At 45.6% G+C, this 14,109-nt stretch overlaps 1 protein-coding gene across 3 annotated transcripts in view; it reads left to right on the top strand.

The window, feature by feature from the left end:
- Positions 1–5,211: 5,211 nt before the first annotated feature.
- The window catches only part of RTKN2 (rhotekin 2), a 119,823-nt gene continuing 110,925 nt past the window's right edge, over positions 5,212–14,109 (top strand). For all 3 annotated transcript variants that reach the window (XM_072340134.1, XM_072340135.1, XM_072340128.1), the window contains exons 1-2: positions 5,212–5,307; positions 7,269–7,363. In XM_072340134.1, coding sequence (XP_072196235.1) covers positions 7,301–7,363 — 63 coding nt within the window. In that variant the 5' untranslated portion in view covers positions 5,212–5,307; positions 7,269–7,300. The remainder of the gene's footprint in view (positions 5,308–7,268; positions 7,364–14,109) is intronic.

Raw genomic sequence — 14,109 nt, 5'->3', positions numbered from 1 at the left:
TGAGGTTCTGGAGTACTCCAAGGTTTCTTTTGCCGTTCTTCCTTTCCCTGATCTAGAAGACCAGGAGAATGCTTACCCACTCATAACAGATGATTCAAGCTGCATGGGACTGGAAGGTCACTGTAAGTTTCTGTTACTGTCCTGGTGTGACTGGTGTAAATCACATCTTCTAGCAAACTTTAAGGAAGTGAGCTTTTGTTACAAGGTGAGATGGTAAGTTAGTGCCACTGACATCTGCTGGGTAGAACATTTTATTGTGAAACCATTCTTGTTCTGGAGGCTCAGTCAACTGCATTTGATCTGGGAGCCTATGGTGTAGGTAAGTGTGGTCATGAGGCTGAACAGATCTCAGCCTCAGGGATTCATACATGCAACTCTCCTTGACTTGAACTAGAGAAACGCCAGAGTTTTTCACTTTCACACACTGTGTGAAACAGAAAAATGAATTCTCTTCTAGAGAAGCAGTAATTCCTTCCATTCTTCCCAAATAGATGATGACTAAAGAAGGCCTGAGCTGAGTTTAGATATACTTACATTTACTCAAAATGAATGTAGCTCATAACTCTTATTTTAGCACCAATCTGGAACAGTACTGTGAACAGATTTACAAAGTCTGCCTGTTTCTTACCTTGGCCTTCTGGTATTTATACTCACTCTTGCACTGATACTTGGAAGTTTAATGAAGCAAATGCCTGAAAGGCGATTAGGTGAAAAGTTGATAGTTTTATATACAAACCTGTTCATTTTGTGTACTCTATGATTTTCTTTCAGCTCTAAAGTATGATTTTCTGATTTTCTTCTTCTGATACTAAGCAGTGAGGCACTGGGGGGGTTTTTTGGGTGTTGGTTTTTTTTTCCTTCTAGCATGTGTGCCATCAGCACTCTTATTAACTTCGTTCTAGTTGCAGGGTCCTTTGTTGCTGGGTTGAAAAAACCTACTAACTTCAACCATGTGTTTTTAGACTAGACACTTAACAAAAACCTTTGCTGCATTTATAAAATGAGCAGATTTAATCTGAAAGTCATTGGGAGAAACCAATAAAGAACTTCCTTGATGTGATTTCTGGACTTACTCTGTGGAACTGTATCACATGTTTTCACGTACTGGATATAGGGGCACTTGAAAGGATAAAGAAGGTTAAATGTAGATGATAATGAAAATATTATCAGTATTTATAGATCAGGCAATAATGTCAGTGTATTAATGTGATATGAAATATCTCTTTGATTTCATGGACAGTGCCTTGCTGCATATAGCTCACTGCAATAATGTGACCCTTGGTGTACACAGTTTAACTTTTAAAATGTGTTAGTAATCTGTTTGCCTTGAAATGCCTTATGAAACGTGTACTTATTATAGAACACATACAGTTGCTATCTGCCTAGCGCTATCTCTGTTACAGCAATTCAAGCTAAGAGAACACATTTGGGAAAAAAAAGAAAAACAAAAAACCTCTTCCAAGCAGAGAAATTTTTTTTTGTTATTATTGCTGTTAAACTGATGCTGGAAACATTCATCAGCAGTTAGAGATGTAGTCTTTCAAAGGGACTTCCTTCACTCAAACCATATGCAGATTACAAGGTTCTTCAAGCCTACGGTCATGCCAGGAGTAAGATATTAGCCTTTCTTTTAATCAGGAGATCTTTGGAATAGGTATCTTGTTCACTGAATTGCCTTCCTTGTCATCCGTTACCAAATAACGTCTTTGTAGAACTGCATTAACTGAAAAGAAAGCAAATACTGGAAAGTATTTCTGTAATAGGAACTGGGTATGACATATTTTCACCTTTCTGGAAAAGAAATGCTGGTTTTGGTTCTTTGCTTTGTGATCCCATTTTTCATGCCGTTGAGTACTGGAACGAGAGAATAAAGGTGAGTACTGAGTAAACCGAATTCTTTTTGGATCAGACTTCAAGAGTCTGTTCTGACACACATTTTGGTGTTACTTTTTCCTGGGGGACTGTATTCACAAGCTCTCAGAACATATTCTTTCCCTACAACTTCACACAATTTAGTAAACATTTGAATGAATTTCATACCATCTTATTGAAGTAGGTAGAATACATATTTCTTGAGTAACTGAGCTTAAATTAAATGCTCATAATAATTAAAATTATAGATTAAAATCGGTGGCTTGCCATTCTCTTGCAGAAGCAGGTTGAATGTAAACCTCTGTCAAAAATTAGAGCTTAAACACTGAATGAAGGTACCAAATAATAGTGTGTCAGGAGTATAGCCTTCTATTCAGGACAGTGTTGTCATGTACCTTGCTTGTAGAAGCTCTGGAAACAGCACAGCCTCAGACTGTAGAGACGTTACCTGTTTTTGAGCACGATATGCTTAGTCTCTTGGCTGATGGAAATCTGTCCAGTATTTAAGGAGCTTGATAGTGTGGGAGACAGTTACAGGTGCTATATTAGAATATCTGAACGCTGTAGCATGGGGCAGGATATAGCTTCTGTTCCCTTTTGCACCTCTGAAATTGGTGTAATATGAATTAGATTGCCATCAAGTTTAATTTGTGAAGCCCCGTAAAACAGAAATGGCTCTATATTGATGCAAAAACTTATGCCACTTGTCTTAAATGCACGAGCAGGAATCAGTGTTTGTTTCCCAGAAAAAAATAAGTGAAACATCCAGGTAAAATCTGAGCAGAACTTGGATTGGTACCTGCAAAAATGGTGACCTCTTCCCTTCTAAATTCAGTTTTCCTCTTGACGGTACCCCTTCACCTAGAAGGGAGCTCCCTTCCTCCCCAGGCAGCTGTGGTGAATGGATCTGACCACAGAGGGAATCTGGCCCACTGAATTCCTTTTCTTTCTTTGCAATTGAATGAAAAGTGTGTGTCTTTTGAAGAACAGCGATTGAAAGAAATATTAATGACTGCTGGGACATCTACAGAAAGGGATAAGAACATTAATACAGCAGGAAGATAAAGGGGCTCTGTTGACTCTTTCTTGTAGTTTGTATATATTAATAGTAACAACTAAAGTTTCGTATTTTTGCAGGGAAACACACAAGGCTTTGAATTGTATTGTTTTAATTGCAGCTTACTGAATGAATTAACTGGAAAATCACACACAGTGCTTTGATTGTCTAACTCTCTGTATGTGAGGCTCTGGGAACAGTTTGTTATTAGAAAAGAACAGCACTAACAAGAAATCAGCCAACATATAATTGCTGGACTGAGGGACAGTTTGGGGAAAGCTGATATTTGTTTATAAATTATTAAATAAAAAGCACATAATATGCAGGTCATCTCTCACTGCCTCCACACTTCAGATATTACTCATCCTCCTAAGCTTTGTGTTCTACGGGGCATTGCTTCTTATAACCACTTCAGGAGTTGAAACCACCCACACCTAGGAAAGGAGATGCCTGGACCTTTGTTACAATGGCAGTTTTGGCAATGGAGACTGCACCAAAGGACATGGCTTTTCAGTTCAAGGAAAGGATTCTTGACCAGAGAGCTGCTTTATGTGACTAAAATACACACAAGCACTTGGGACTCTATTTAGGTAGCCTAAATATTGGTCAGTGTTTCCTACTGACAGCAGCCATCTATCCAGTACCCTAAATAAAAGCTTAAGCAAGGGTTAGGAACAGTTTTGGCATTCATTTTAGTGGGATTCTCAAAAGCATTTCCTTCCCATCAGTTTGGGAAGGAATAATGCAACTTCTGGTTGTCTCTTGTGCTGTTCTCTGCCTGCTTAGTGCTATGTGACCTTAGTAGCCACTTTGGAAGATACAGAGAGGAGGAAGGTGGTGGCTGGCCTCACCAAGAGGCTGGAACGTATTTAATCCTCAGTAGTTTTGGCTATCAAATACCTGTTCCTGCTTCTCTGGGGGGTGGAACTGTGGTTCTTCCATCTGTGAGCTTTTCTTTAGGAGAACAAACGTAACTATTATCATGGGCCCAGCTCTTCACAGCCATACAGTTTCATTTCCAGTCAAGAGCTAATAAACTGCAATTATTAGGGATTAGCTTTCTGAGGCTTTCCAGCTGTGTGGAAAGAATATTCTCTCCTCCACCTTTCCTTCAGAGGAAGAGGTGACTTCTAGGGACACCTTGCCTGGCCACCCTCAAGGGGCAGCAGTAGGTGCTGGCAGCTGTGGCACGCACACACACAGGGCACCCAATCCTCTCTGCTTCAAAGGTGCCAGCTGCAAAGCAGGTGCACTGACACCTAAGCAGTTCCTCAGACGGCCGTGCAATGAGTGCTGGGTAAGGTCTGGGACTCATAGAGAGCTGTGTGTCCTGCAGACCAAGAGGCCCCGGGGACAGAAAGGTGCACCATTACCTGGGAACGTAACTGCGTTTAATGGAAGATCTTGACTTTCACAGTGTGTGAGGTCTATACAGTTTCCCCTCCGAGTGCGTGTGGCCTGCATCATTACCAACAGTTGTAACAAAACATGCTGTTTTGTTATAAGAGCTTTCAACAGGAATTTAGAAGCGATATGCAACAAAATAAATCTCAGCAGCCTTCAGCTGCATCTTACAGGAGGCCTCTGTACAACTGCTGCATGCACTGAAAAAGATGTTCTTACTCTGCAAAGTTAACTCACCTTCCCATCTTTTTCCATCAGGACAAGGAAAGCTACAGGATTAAATGATCCTGGATCGAGAGGCACGCAGAACGCACATCTGTACTTGAGGATCACAGCACGGCACTGCCAAGATATGCCGTCTTAGAAGCGAGGTATGTGATCTGACCACCCGCAAGCACCAGACAGCTGCAGCGCGCCCTTTGATCTTACACGGAGCTACTTTTGCCACGAGGTCCCCCCGGTGCCTCTGTAGGCTGTAGGGAGGCACCCGGCGGGCACGGGACCGGAGCCCCGCCTTCCCGCAGCTCCCGATCTCATTTTTTTTACACGGAGTTTTCCTTGCGGGCGCTCAGGCGGAGCCGAACCATTCCCAGCAAGGCGTCCTGCTTCTTTATGCAGGGAGCAGCAGCCGTTGTGCAGGCAACGCCCGCCCCGTGCCCCCCTCCAGCACCTGAGCAGAACCCGCCCGCGCTCAGCTCCCCGCGCCTCGCCGTGCCCAGCACGGGCAGCTCGCCGGAGAGCGGTAGCACCGCCTCCCTCTGCAGCCATAGGGCGCCGCCTTTCCCGCCCTGCGACGCGATTGGTCAGCTCGGCCCGGAGGGCGGGCCGCGGCTACAAACGGTTCGGCGGGCCGGGAGCCGCTCGGCTGTGCTGCGAGGAGGTGCGCGTGGCGTGGCTGCACGTCAGGGCTCAGCGCTCTGTGCTGGAACATCTGCTGTAAAACCTCGACGGGATCGGAATTCCTTTATCTGAAGGTGGTGTTGGTTGTCCTTACCTGCCATGCGGGGGTTAGGAGGTGCCGTGCTGTCCGAACGCAGCTGTGTGCTGCCTTGAGCCGCGCCGCTCTTTGCAGGGAGGTGCTGAGGAGCCGTTAGGTCGAACAGAGCTGAAATAGGCCCCCGGGAGTTGCGGTTTCCAGCGCAGGGTCGCTTGCAGAGGGGAAAAGGACTAACAGGCTTGGAATAAGCAGAATTTGTGGTCTTTCTGCCTCCAGAAATCTAAGGATGGTCTCGGGGGGATTTGGGAGAGATGAGGATATTTAGTGAGGGCAGTTCCACGGCAGGCCTGTGGGGAGGTGAGTTGGGAGCGTTTTGTTACTGTGCTAATGGCGCACTTTGCAGCACGGCTCTTCCCAGGCTGCACCAACCAGCCTGAACCAGCAGCAGCTGCCGGGCCTCCTGCAGCTCTGCTCAGCTGTGTGTGCAGCAGTCTGTGCAGGAGCTGCAGTGCACGAGGTGCTGCTTTTAGCACACAGGAGCCTGAAAGCTGAACCAAACAACATGTACTACTTAGAAATCTGCTCCAGGGCTGCTGCTTCATAAAGCAACCCATGAAAAAGAAGCTGGAGTATGTTTTGATCCTCACTAAATTATGGGAGTTTTGTTTTTATGTCCTACTGAGCTGATAGTAAAGGCCTGTTGGTGTAGCTAAGTCAGAATTAGATCAGGTGTTTTCCATGGCATATTGAGTATCAGTAGCAAAACATTTTGCTCCGACAGTATGCTTCCTTGAGATTTTGCATGTGTGGACATACAGACATCAGGGTGGAGGCTGGTCACAAGGGGTGTCCCTCAGGAGTTGGTCTTGGAACTGGTGCTTGCCAGCATCTGAGTGCACTCACAGCAGGTTTGCAGATGGCACCAACCTGAGCAGTGCAGTCAATATGTTGGAAGGAAGGGAGGCCATTCAGAGAGACCTGGATAGGTTGGAGAAGTGGGCCCATGAAAACCAAATGAGGTTCAATAAGGCCAAGTGCAGGGTGCTGTGCTCGGGTTGGGGCAATCCCAGGTATTTATACAAACTGAGGGAAGGTCTCCTTGAGAGCAGCCCTGTGGAGAAGGACTTGGTGGTCCTTGTGGACAAGAAGCTGGACATGAGCCAGCAGTGTGTGCTTGCAGCCTGGATGGCCAACTGTGTTCTGGGCTGCATTAAGAAAGGGGTGGCCAGCAGGGAGATGGAGGTGATTGTCCCCCTCTACTCGGTACTTGTGAGGCCCCATCTACAGTACTGTGTCCAGGCCTGGGGCCCCCAGAACAGGAAGGATGTGGAGCTTTTAGAGTGAGTCCAGAGGAGGGCCACTAAGATGATCAGAGGGCTGGAGCACCTCTCCTATGAGGAAGGGTTGAGGGAACTGGGCTTGTTTAGCTTGGAGAAGAGAAGGCTCTGGGGAGACCTCATTGTGGCCTTCCAGTACCTGAAGGGAGCATGTAAATAGGAGGGAAAACAGCTTTTTAAGAGGGTGGATAGTGATAGTACAAGGGGGGATGGTCTTAATCTGAGACAGCAGAGGTTTAGGTTAGGTAATAGGAGGAAGTTTTTCATGCAGAAGGTGGCGATGCACTGGAACAGGTTGCCCAAGGAGGTTGTGGATGCCCCGTTCCTGGAGGCATTCAAGGCCAGGCTGGATAGGGCAGCCTAGTCTGATGGTTGGCAACCCTGCACATAGCAGAGGGGTTGAAACTGGATGATCATTGTGGTCCTTTCAACCCAGGCCATTCTATGACGTAGTCCCTCTATTGACTTTGGGCTGACCACAGGCTGTTTGTATGGTATCCTTATGCTGCCCTTGTGCATGTGAAGATATGGGCTTGAGGATCATTAAAATGATTTGAGTTTTCCCTTTTTCTGCTCCCTTCCTATAGTTATTAATGAAAATGTGTAAATTTGTGTTCAGTAAATGTTTGAGTCATCTTTCTGTTTTTATCTTTGCTTCCAGAAAGAAGATAACAGCACTTAGACTTGCTACCCATGTGGTGGAAGCATCTGGATTATGGAATCCACAGCAAACTCCTGGCTGTCTGGCTGCTACAGGTAAGCTCAGAGATTAAGCCTTACATTGATGATGTTGTGGAAAGCACGAAGATGAGCAGAAGCTTTTTGCTTGTGTTAATTGCTTGATGGTACTTTGAGTTCTGTGCAGTTGTTCAGGTACAATCTTTTTCGTTGTCTTAGGATTCAGCAGGTTCACTGGAGGGAACTGACTTTGTTTTGGCAGTGTGGTGAGATGGGACTGGCAGGTTAGGCACATCTGCCACCCTGGAAGGTACTGGAGATAGATTGCGGTTGTAAGATTCTGGAGTCAGAATTCCAGTGTGTCTTCATTTCTCCTGTGTTTTTGGGATGGTGACACTTTAAGTCCAGAACCGGTTATACAAAGAGCTTGTGTAACTAATTCCTGCTGTTTTTTGTTCTGGAATGATGGTGATCTTCCTTCAGCCTTTGCGTTGTCTGAGCTCCGAGTACAAATCTGTTCCAGGGCTGAAAAAGGATATAGTTGTCAGTGTTAATGTTCAAACTATTATAGCTGGTTTTCAGGGGAAGCCTTTCTATTAAGATGAAGTGTATTCTACATGCTTCTTGGAGCTGTTTTCTAAGACAACCTAGAGGTTCAGGAAGACTATATTGAATTTGCCTTGCTATACATGCTTGCTTCTATCGTGCACCTTGCATAAGGGAAATGTTCTGCTAGCTTTTGATCATCAGGAAACACGAGGAATATCACGCTGTCACAGTGCTTGCTGCCTATCTGGGTCTTTCCAAAGTGTCTGCTTTTGTCAAAGAAAGAGAAATTTCTTTATGAATGGGGCGAAGTCCTCATGTGGGGGCATCTCTGCAATGTCTGCTTGTGGCAGCTCTCAGGCAATAACTACACAAGTATCTGTGACTGTCCTTTCCCCTTCATTTAGTTTGACCTTTCTGCCATGTTGGTGGGAGGTCTCATTTTTATGTGCATTTCATGTACTTGAGAACTGAATGTAAATGATCTCTTCATGGGTTTTGCAGCATTTGTAAGATGACTTTCTCACTGCACTGAATTGCTTACAATGCTTTCCCATTGTATGTGAGGGATGCATGCAATGTATATTATTTTTCCACTAGAAATACACTTTTCTGTGTATGGAGACCAAAGAGCCAAATGCAAACTCCAGCCCTCCTGGGGCTTTTGTGTTTCTTCCTGTGGGCCTTCCAGTCTGTTAAACTCACACGGATGGTAAGCTTTTACACTTGGAGCTTGTGTTGTGCAGAGAGGTGTCAGAACAGTTGTCCTGTAGTCCTCTGTAGAGCAGTGAATGTTGCACCTCCTTCTCCCCAAGTCGAGTCACATCTCCAAATTCTTTCAGTTCAGAGCCATTTGCCTTAGTAGATCCTTAGCCACATTTTCTGTTGTGTGGATCCTATACTACTACAGGAACAATTTGTGATCTTTGATGAATTTTCTTCACTAAACTCATAATGTTTATAGAAGTGGTACTTAAAACATTAGAGCTGCTGCTAAAGAACAACAGAGCCACAGAGCAGAATGCAGGAGCATTGCTGTAGTGCTGCGTGTCCAGGCAGGATGCCCTCAGTGCTGTGGCTGTTTTCCCACCTTACCTTAACTCTCCAAACAAGGGTGGAGAGGAAGCAAGAAGAGCAAGACATTTCCGTGGCGATTGCAACATGCAGTGATAGGCTGATTCCCTCTCCCTGCCCTGTGACAAGCATGGTATAGGCCACTAAAGGCTGCAATCTTTATCGGGGCTTTTGGGGCTTTTTTTTTTTTCTTTTTTTTAAGAATTCCATCTTTGCAGTAACTTCTCCTTGCTGGCGGGAGGAGGGCTGACTAACAGCTGTTCAGTAGCAGATACTGTCATGTAAATGGCTTGATAATCATCTAACTTGGAGCACAGCTCTCTTAAAACTCCAAGCAGGCACTTTCTAATGCCTGGATGATATGGGCTCTGTTTGGTGCATGAGACCAGCCTATGCTGTCCTGAGAAGATGAATCCCACTGTTGGCAAATGGCTGCAGTAGATGATACCTGTAAGCATGATAGTTATCCTGCAGTAGTGGCCACATGTATTAAAGGCAACAATAGCACTGACTGAGAGACTCGGCCATGGTTCTAAGTCAGAGAATAAAAAGCTGAGGTTGGTAGGTACCTGTTTCACTCCTCCCAGTAGGGTTATCTTGCACTCAGTGTTGGTTGTTTTCTTCTCAGTCTGAAATCATGTTAACATTAGTCATGCAAAAGGCCATGGTGTTTTGAAATAAATATTTATCAACATATCCTACTGTGGTTTAGTTTTAGTCTCCTGATGTGGTTGACTGGTGTCTCATATGACCATGACTTTGTAAACAGAGCAGAGAGGGTGTGTTGTTACCCCTTATTTTAGTGTCTTCTTGGTAACTGTCAGATTAGGATGCTCACATGTCAGACCTTAATGTGCGATTGTAACACTGCAGATAAGGAGGGATGTAAGTTGAGTCCTTGCAGTTGCCAGCTTTTCCAATTGCTTTTAGCCCAGTTTCCAGAAGAGTGATTCAGGCATGGAAGTGCAGTGAGCCAGTGCCATTTGAGGTGCCTGAGCTCCAGCTGGTGCTGCAGAAGAGCAGTGGTCTTGCAAATGTCCTTTGTCCTTTGCCAGTCAGGCAGGATCCCAGGCAGATGCTGCAGGTGCCCTTTGGTGGTTAAATTGTGTCAGAGAATCATAGAATCATCCAGGTTGGAAAAGACTTTGAAGATCATCAAGTCCAACCACAGCCTAACCATAGTACCCTAACAACTCTCTGCTAAATCATATCCCTGAGCACCACGTCCAAATGGCTCTTAAACACATCCAGGGACGGTGACTCAACCACCTCCATGGGGAGCCTCTTCCAGTGTAAGGTGATTTGTTCAGGCAGCCCCTTACCCTACATTTCTGCCAGCTGTTTCCCGCAGGTGAAATACCTCCATGGCACAACCACCTGCTGACACGTTGCAAGGACTCCTCGTGCCTCCCCCAAAGCAGGCACAGCTCAGTCCTCTTAGTTACACTCTAGCTACTGCATCAGTCATTGCAAGCTCAGTAATTTGGAGTTCAGGAGAAATATTTTTTTCCCTTGATACCGCTTGGGAAAACTTCCTCACATGTAAGGGAAAAACAGATCTTGCCAGCAGATAGGAAAAAACCTTAGTTAAAGCAGTATAATGAATTAGTCTTTTTGTACATAATTGAAGGTAATACATGAGAGTTATATGTATAGATTCAAGACTGCTGAAGCTGTCACGTATAAGGCTGGTGAGGAGCTTGGAGGTGTGTGGGTTGCCATGTGGTAGTCTGTGGTGGGCTGAAGGAGGTCATCGTGAGACACATGAAAGCTGCTTGGGTTCTTCTGTCATGTATCTTGTTTCTGATGATGAAACACACAAAGAAACTTTTTTGTGTGTTATGGTGCTTTCTCTGGACTGTAGCATTTTTCTCCATAGGAATTTCTGTAGCCATGGTTCACAAGGAAAGTAATTTGTGATTGTGGGGAAGTTCTCCTCCACTGGAGGTGATGTTTGAGAGTTAGCAGGCAGATTTCATGCCCAGATGGCAGGCTGAGGCACCAGTGAGGGCAGTGTTCAGACATCGCTGTGCTCAGTGTGTGCAGTTCTGCCAGGCCTGCCTGGAGATGGGGCTGAGCATGCTGTCCTCTGAGGGGAGAGGTGAGGGCTGTGTGGTAGGGCTTGTCCTATGTGTGCGACTGCTGCCTCCTGCTTGTGCTGCTGCTCAAGTGCTGATGTGCCTTTATGGGCGGTGGTGGTGTATGAAACTGAGGGCCTGCTCCCATGCATGCCCAGGCATTAAATTTAATTCACTGTGGATGGTATTTTCAAGATACATTGTCTGTCCCCACTCATCACTCTTCCCATCCCACCACCAACTGCTGCAGACCTTCTCAGCTTGTGTGAGTGCTCCTGAGGGTCACCCAAACCATGCTGTGTTAGGGTAAGTGCTGTTTGTGTTTTCATAGTCTGATGGGCTTTGACAAAAGCCTGCCCAGCCACAGCTGCAGGGAGACTACAGTCAGCTTGGGCTGACATGCTGATTCAAGTTCCTAGATCACTTTGGCTGTTTCAGAAAACCTCGTGGACAGAGCTACCAGTCATACAGTCAAGAATGAATGAATAAAACAAAGAAATGAAGGAACTAAAGTCAGTCAGCTTGTTGCCTAGGAGAGAAGGATTTACAGGACGCCAGTGTTCCTGCTGCCTTGAGGAAATGCTCTAATGACAGGCCGGCGAGGCAGGAGAGAGCCGGAGGGCCTCATCATTGTGTCACACGGATGGCATGGTTCAGACCTCTGCTGCAGTGAGGCAGTGAGTGGGTGGCATCTATCACCTTTGCTTGTCAGACTCCTGGTCACCAAATAACGAGGTGATTGTTATGACCCTTCAACATGTTTTATAGGTCCTGCACTTGCCTGCGCTCATTTGGCATTTGCAAATCGGTGAACTTCAGATGGGTTATCATGGGATAGAGTGCCTCCCTACCCTTGTGGTGATGTGTGCGTGCCCACACCAGCCAGGAGGTCAGGGTTTGTCAGGCAGCCCCAGCTCTTTTGGTTCGTAGAGCATCCTGACAGACTGTCCTGCAGCCCGAGCTGAGCAGGGGCCAAAACCAGGCCCTCTCAGCTCCAGGCTGTATGGGTGAAAGGACTGTGGAGGCTTGCTGCCCACCTCTCCAAATACACGTGTGCTGCTTGTTCCTTTTCCTGCCTCTTCCAGGCATCTTTCAGGAAGAACTTCTGAGCTGTAGATCTATAAAAACTGCTTTTGTATGAGTGCTAAAGGTGCTTTGTGATAGCTGGCATTCTTGGTATTTAATTTATTGATAGCATCCTGAAGTGTACAGCACATGTCTTGTTTTGGTGCTGCTCAGGGGCAGGACAAAATGCAGGACAAGCCCAATGGACAGCTGGGAGCAGAGTATGGTGGGAGGGGCCCCACTTCCCTCACCTTAGATTTTATCCTGAGGAGTGGAGAATTCATACAGTCAGTGCCTTCCATCATTTCTGCAAAGCTAAAGATAAACGCTAATTGCCGAAGCCTCTCTCTGTATGAATGGATGAACATCAGTCTCTGAAAAATGTGCTTGCTATTTTAGATAGAAACAAACAAATCAATTCTTGGGCTTTTGAGAATTTAAGCTTCCTTAAGTAAGCAATATATTTTTCAGAAGGAAGAGCTTCTACTAGGAGGCAGTCCAGTAAGTCACAGTAAGAACAGGCAGGAGTCCCAGGAGGCCCAAATTCAAATCTTAGTTTTGCCAGCGTATCCCGATATATTCCTAGACAAATCAACTACATCATTTGTAAGAGGTGAATAATCTTCCAGTGTAGTCACAGTGTACCCTTCTGATAAACCCAGAGTGGTGACAGGTTTGTAACATCAAGAATAAAATTCCCCTTGCTGATGGAGTAATGTGGTAGCTAATTAGGTAAAATGTTTTAGTGGTGTCTTTGAAGAAGGGAAGAGGTAGGTGCTGTCAGTTCCCTGACTGTCCAGAAATCACTGAGCGCTGTATCATGTCTCGAAAGAAGCAATAGCTGGAATGGCCCTGTAGCTTATTGGCACTGAGTGAAGGGATGGTGCTGTCCTCGTTCTTAATTCATCTGTCCCCAGCCAACTGAGAGCTGACCGAGGCACTGACTGATAAGCACTCATGTTGTACAGGGAGATCTGGGTTACTGTGGGACTTCCTCCTGCCAGGGTGATCGAGGTGCTGGAAGCAAAGCATAGGGAAGCTCCCAAAGAAGCACTTCAAAGAAACAAACAAAAGCCAGAACAAAAGAAACCAAAATTTGTATCATTTTGTGTGTGATGGTGAGGCAGCCTTAGTTAGCATTTGTTTCATGGAAACCTCTGCAGTTGATCAGGACAGGAGATGAGTAAGATCATGCTCGCTTATGAAAGCACCTTCTTCCAGAGACCACTGCTTGCTCCTGATCTGCTGCTAATTAGTCTCCGCCCTGTGATACTGAGTCATTATATTCTTTGCTCTTTTCCGTGGCTGCTTTTTGGTGTGGAAACTGAGACAAATATCGCCCCTCTGCTGGAAACCATCATCATGTCATCTACCTCGTCAGTACCTGTAAGCCCAGATGAGAAGGGAATAGATGTATTTTTAGTTTGGATAATGATCTCTAACAGAAACGCTTTGAAGATCTGCCACGCTTTATGTTATTGTGGTGCACCGCTCGAAGCCTCTGACTTTTTTCTATAATGTCACAAATGATTTTATTTCTTAAAACAGAAAAGCTACTAAGCAGCCTTTAAAGCTGCTGTCAGGAAAAGGTGGTGAGATTCTGCACTTCTAGTTCATCAGCACTTAGTTCAACTCTGGGTGTTTGGCATGAGGTGCAGTCATTGCTTTCAGCCCTACAGCTGCCTTGCATCCTTTGTTCAGTGTACCACTGCATTTAATGCTCTGCCCACCTGCCCTGTGTGGCAAGCTTGGTTGTGCTTTGTGTTCTCAGCAGAGCAAGAAAGTAACTGCTTACAGGGGTCACTGATGTCTTTCACTGGTATGACTGGCTTCCTTCATTTGGCAGGCATTACTTGTGCTGGGTTATTCTGGAGAATGTGAACTTCTCCTGAACTGTACTTAACCGAGGCTGGTTCAGGCTTGGTGCTGTGACTCAGATAAGCTGGAGACAGACCCTCGGGACTTATGGAAGTAATTAGCGTAAGATGACTGAGATGGAAAGTTGCTAGCATGGTGCATTAGAGCAGCAGATGCGTGCAATCATCCCATTATGCCTTAACT

Source organism: Excalfactoria chinensis, chromosome 6 (assembly GCF_039878825.1).
Source record: "Excalfactoria chinensis isolate bCotChi1 chromosome 6, bCotChi1.hap2, whole genome shotgun sequence".
NCBI classification, from domain to species: domain Eukaryota; kingdom Metazoa; phylum Chordata; class Aves; order Galliformes; family Phasianidae; genus Excalfactoria; species Excalfactoria chinensis.
This window is presented reverse-complemented; position numbering and strand designations above follow the sequence as displayed.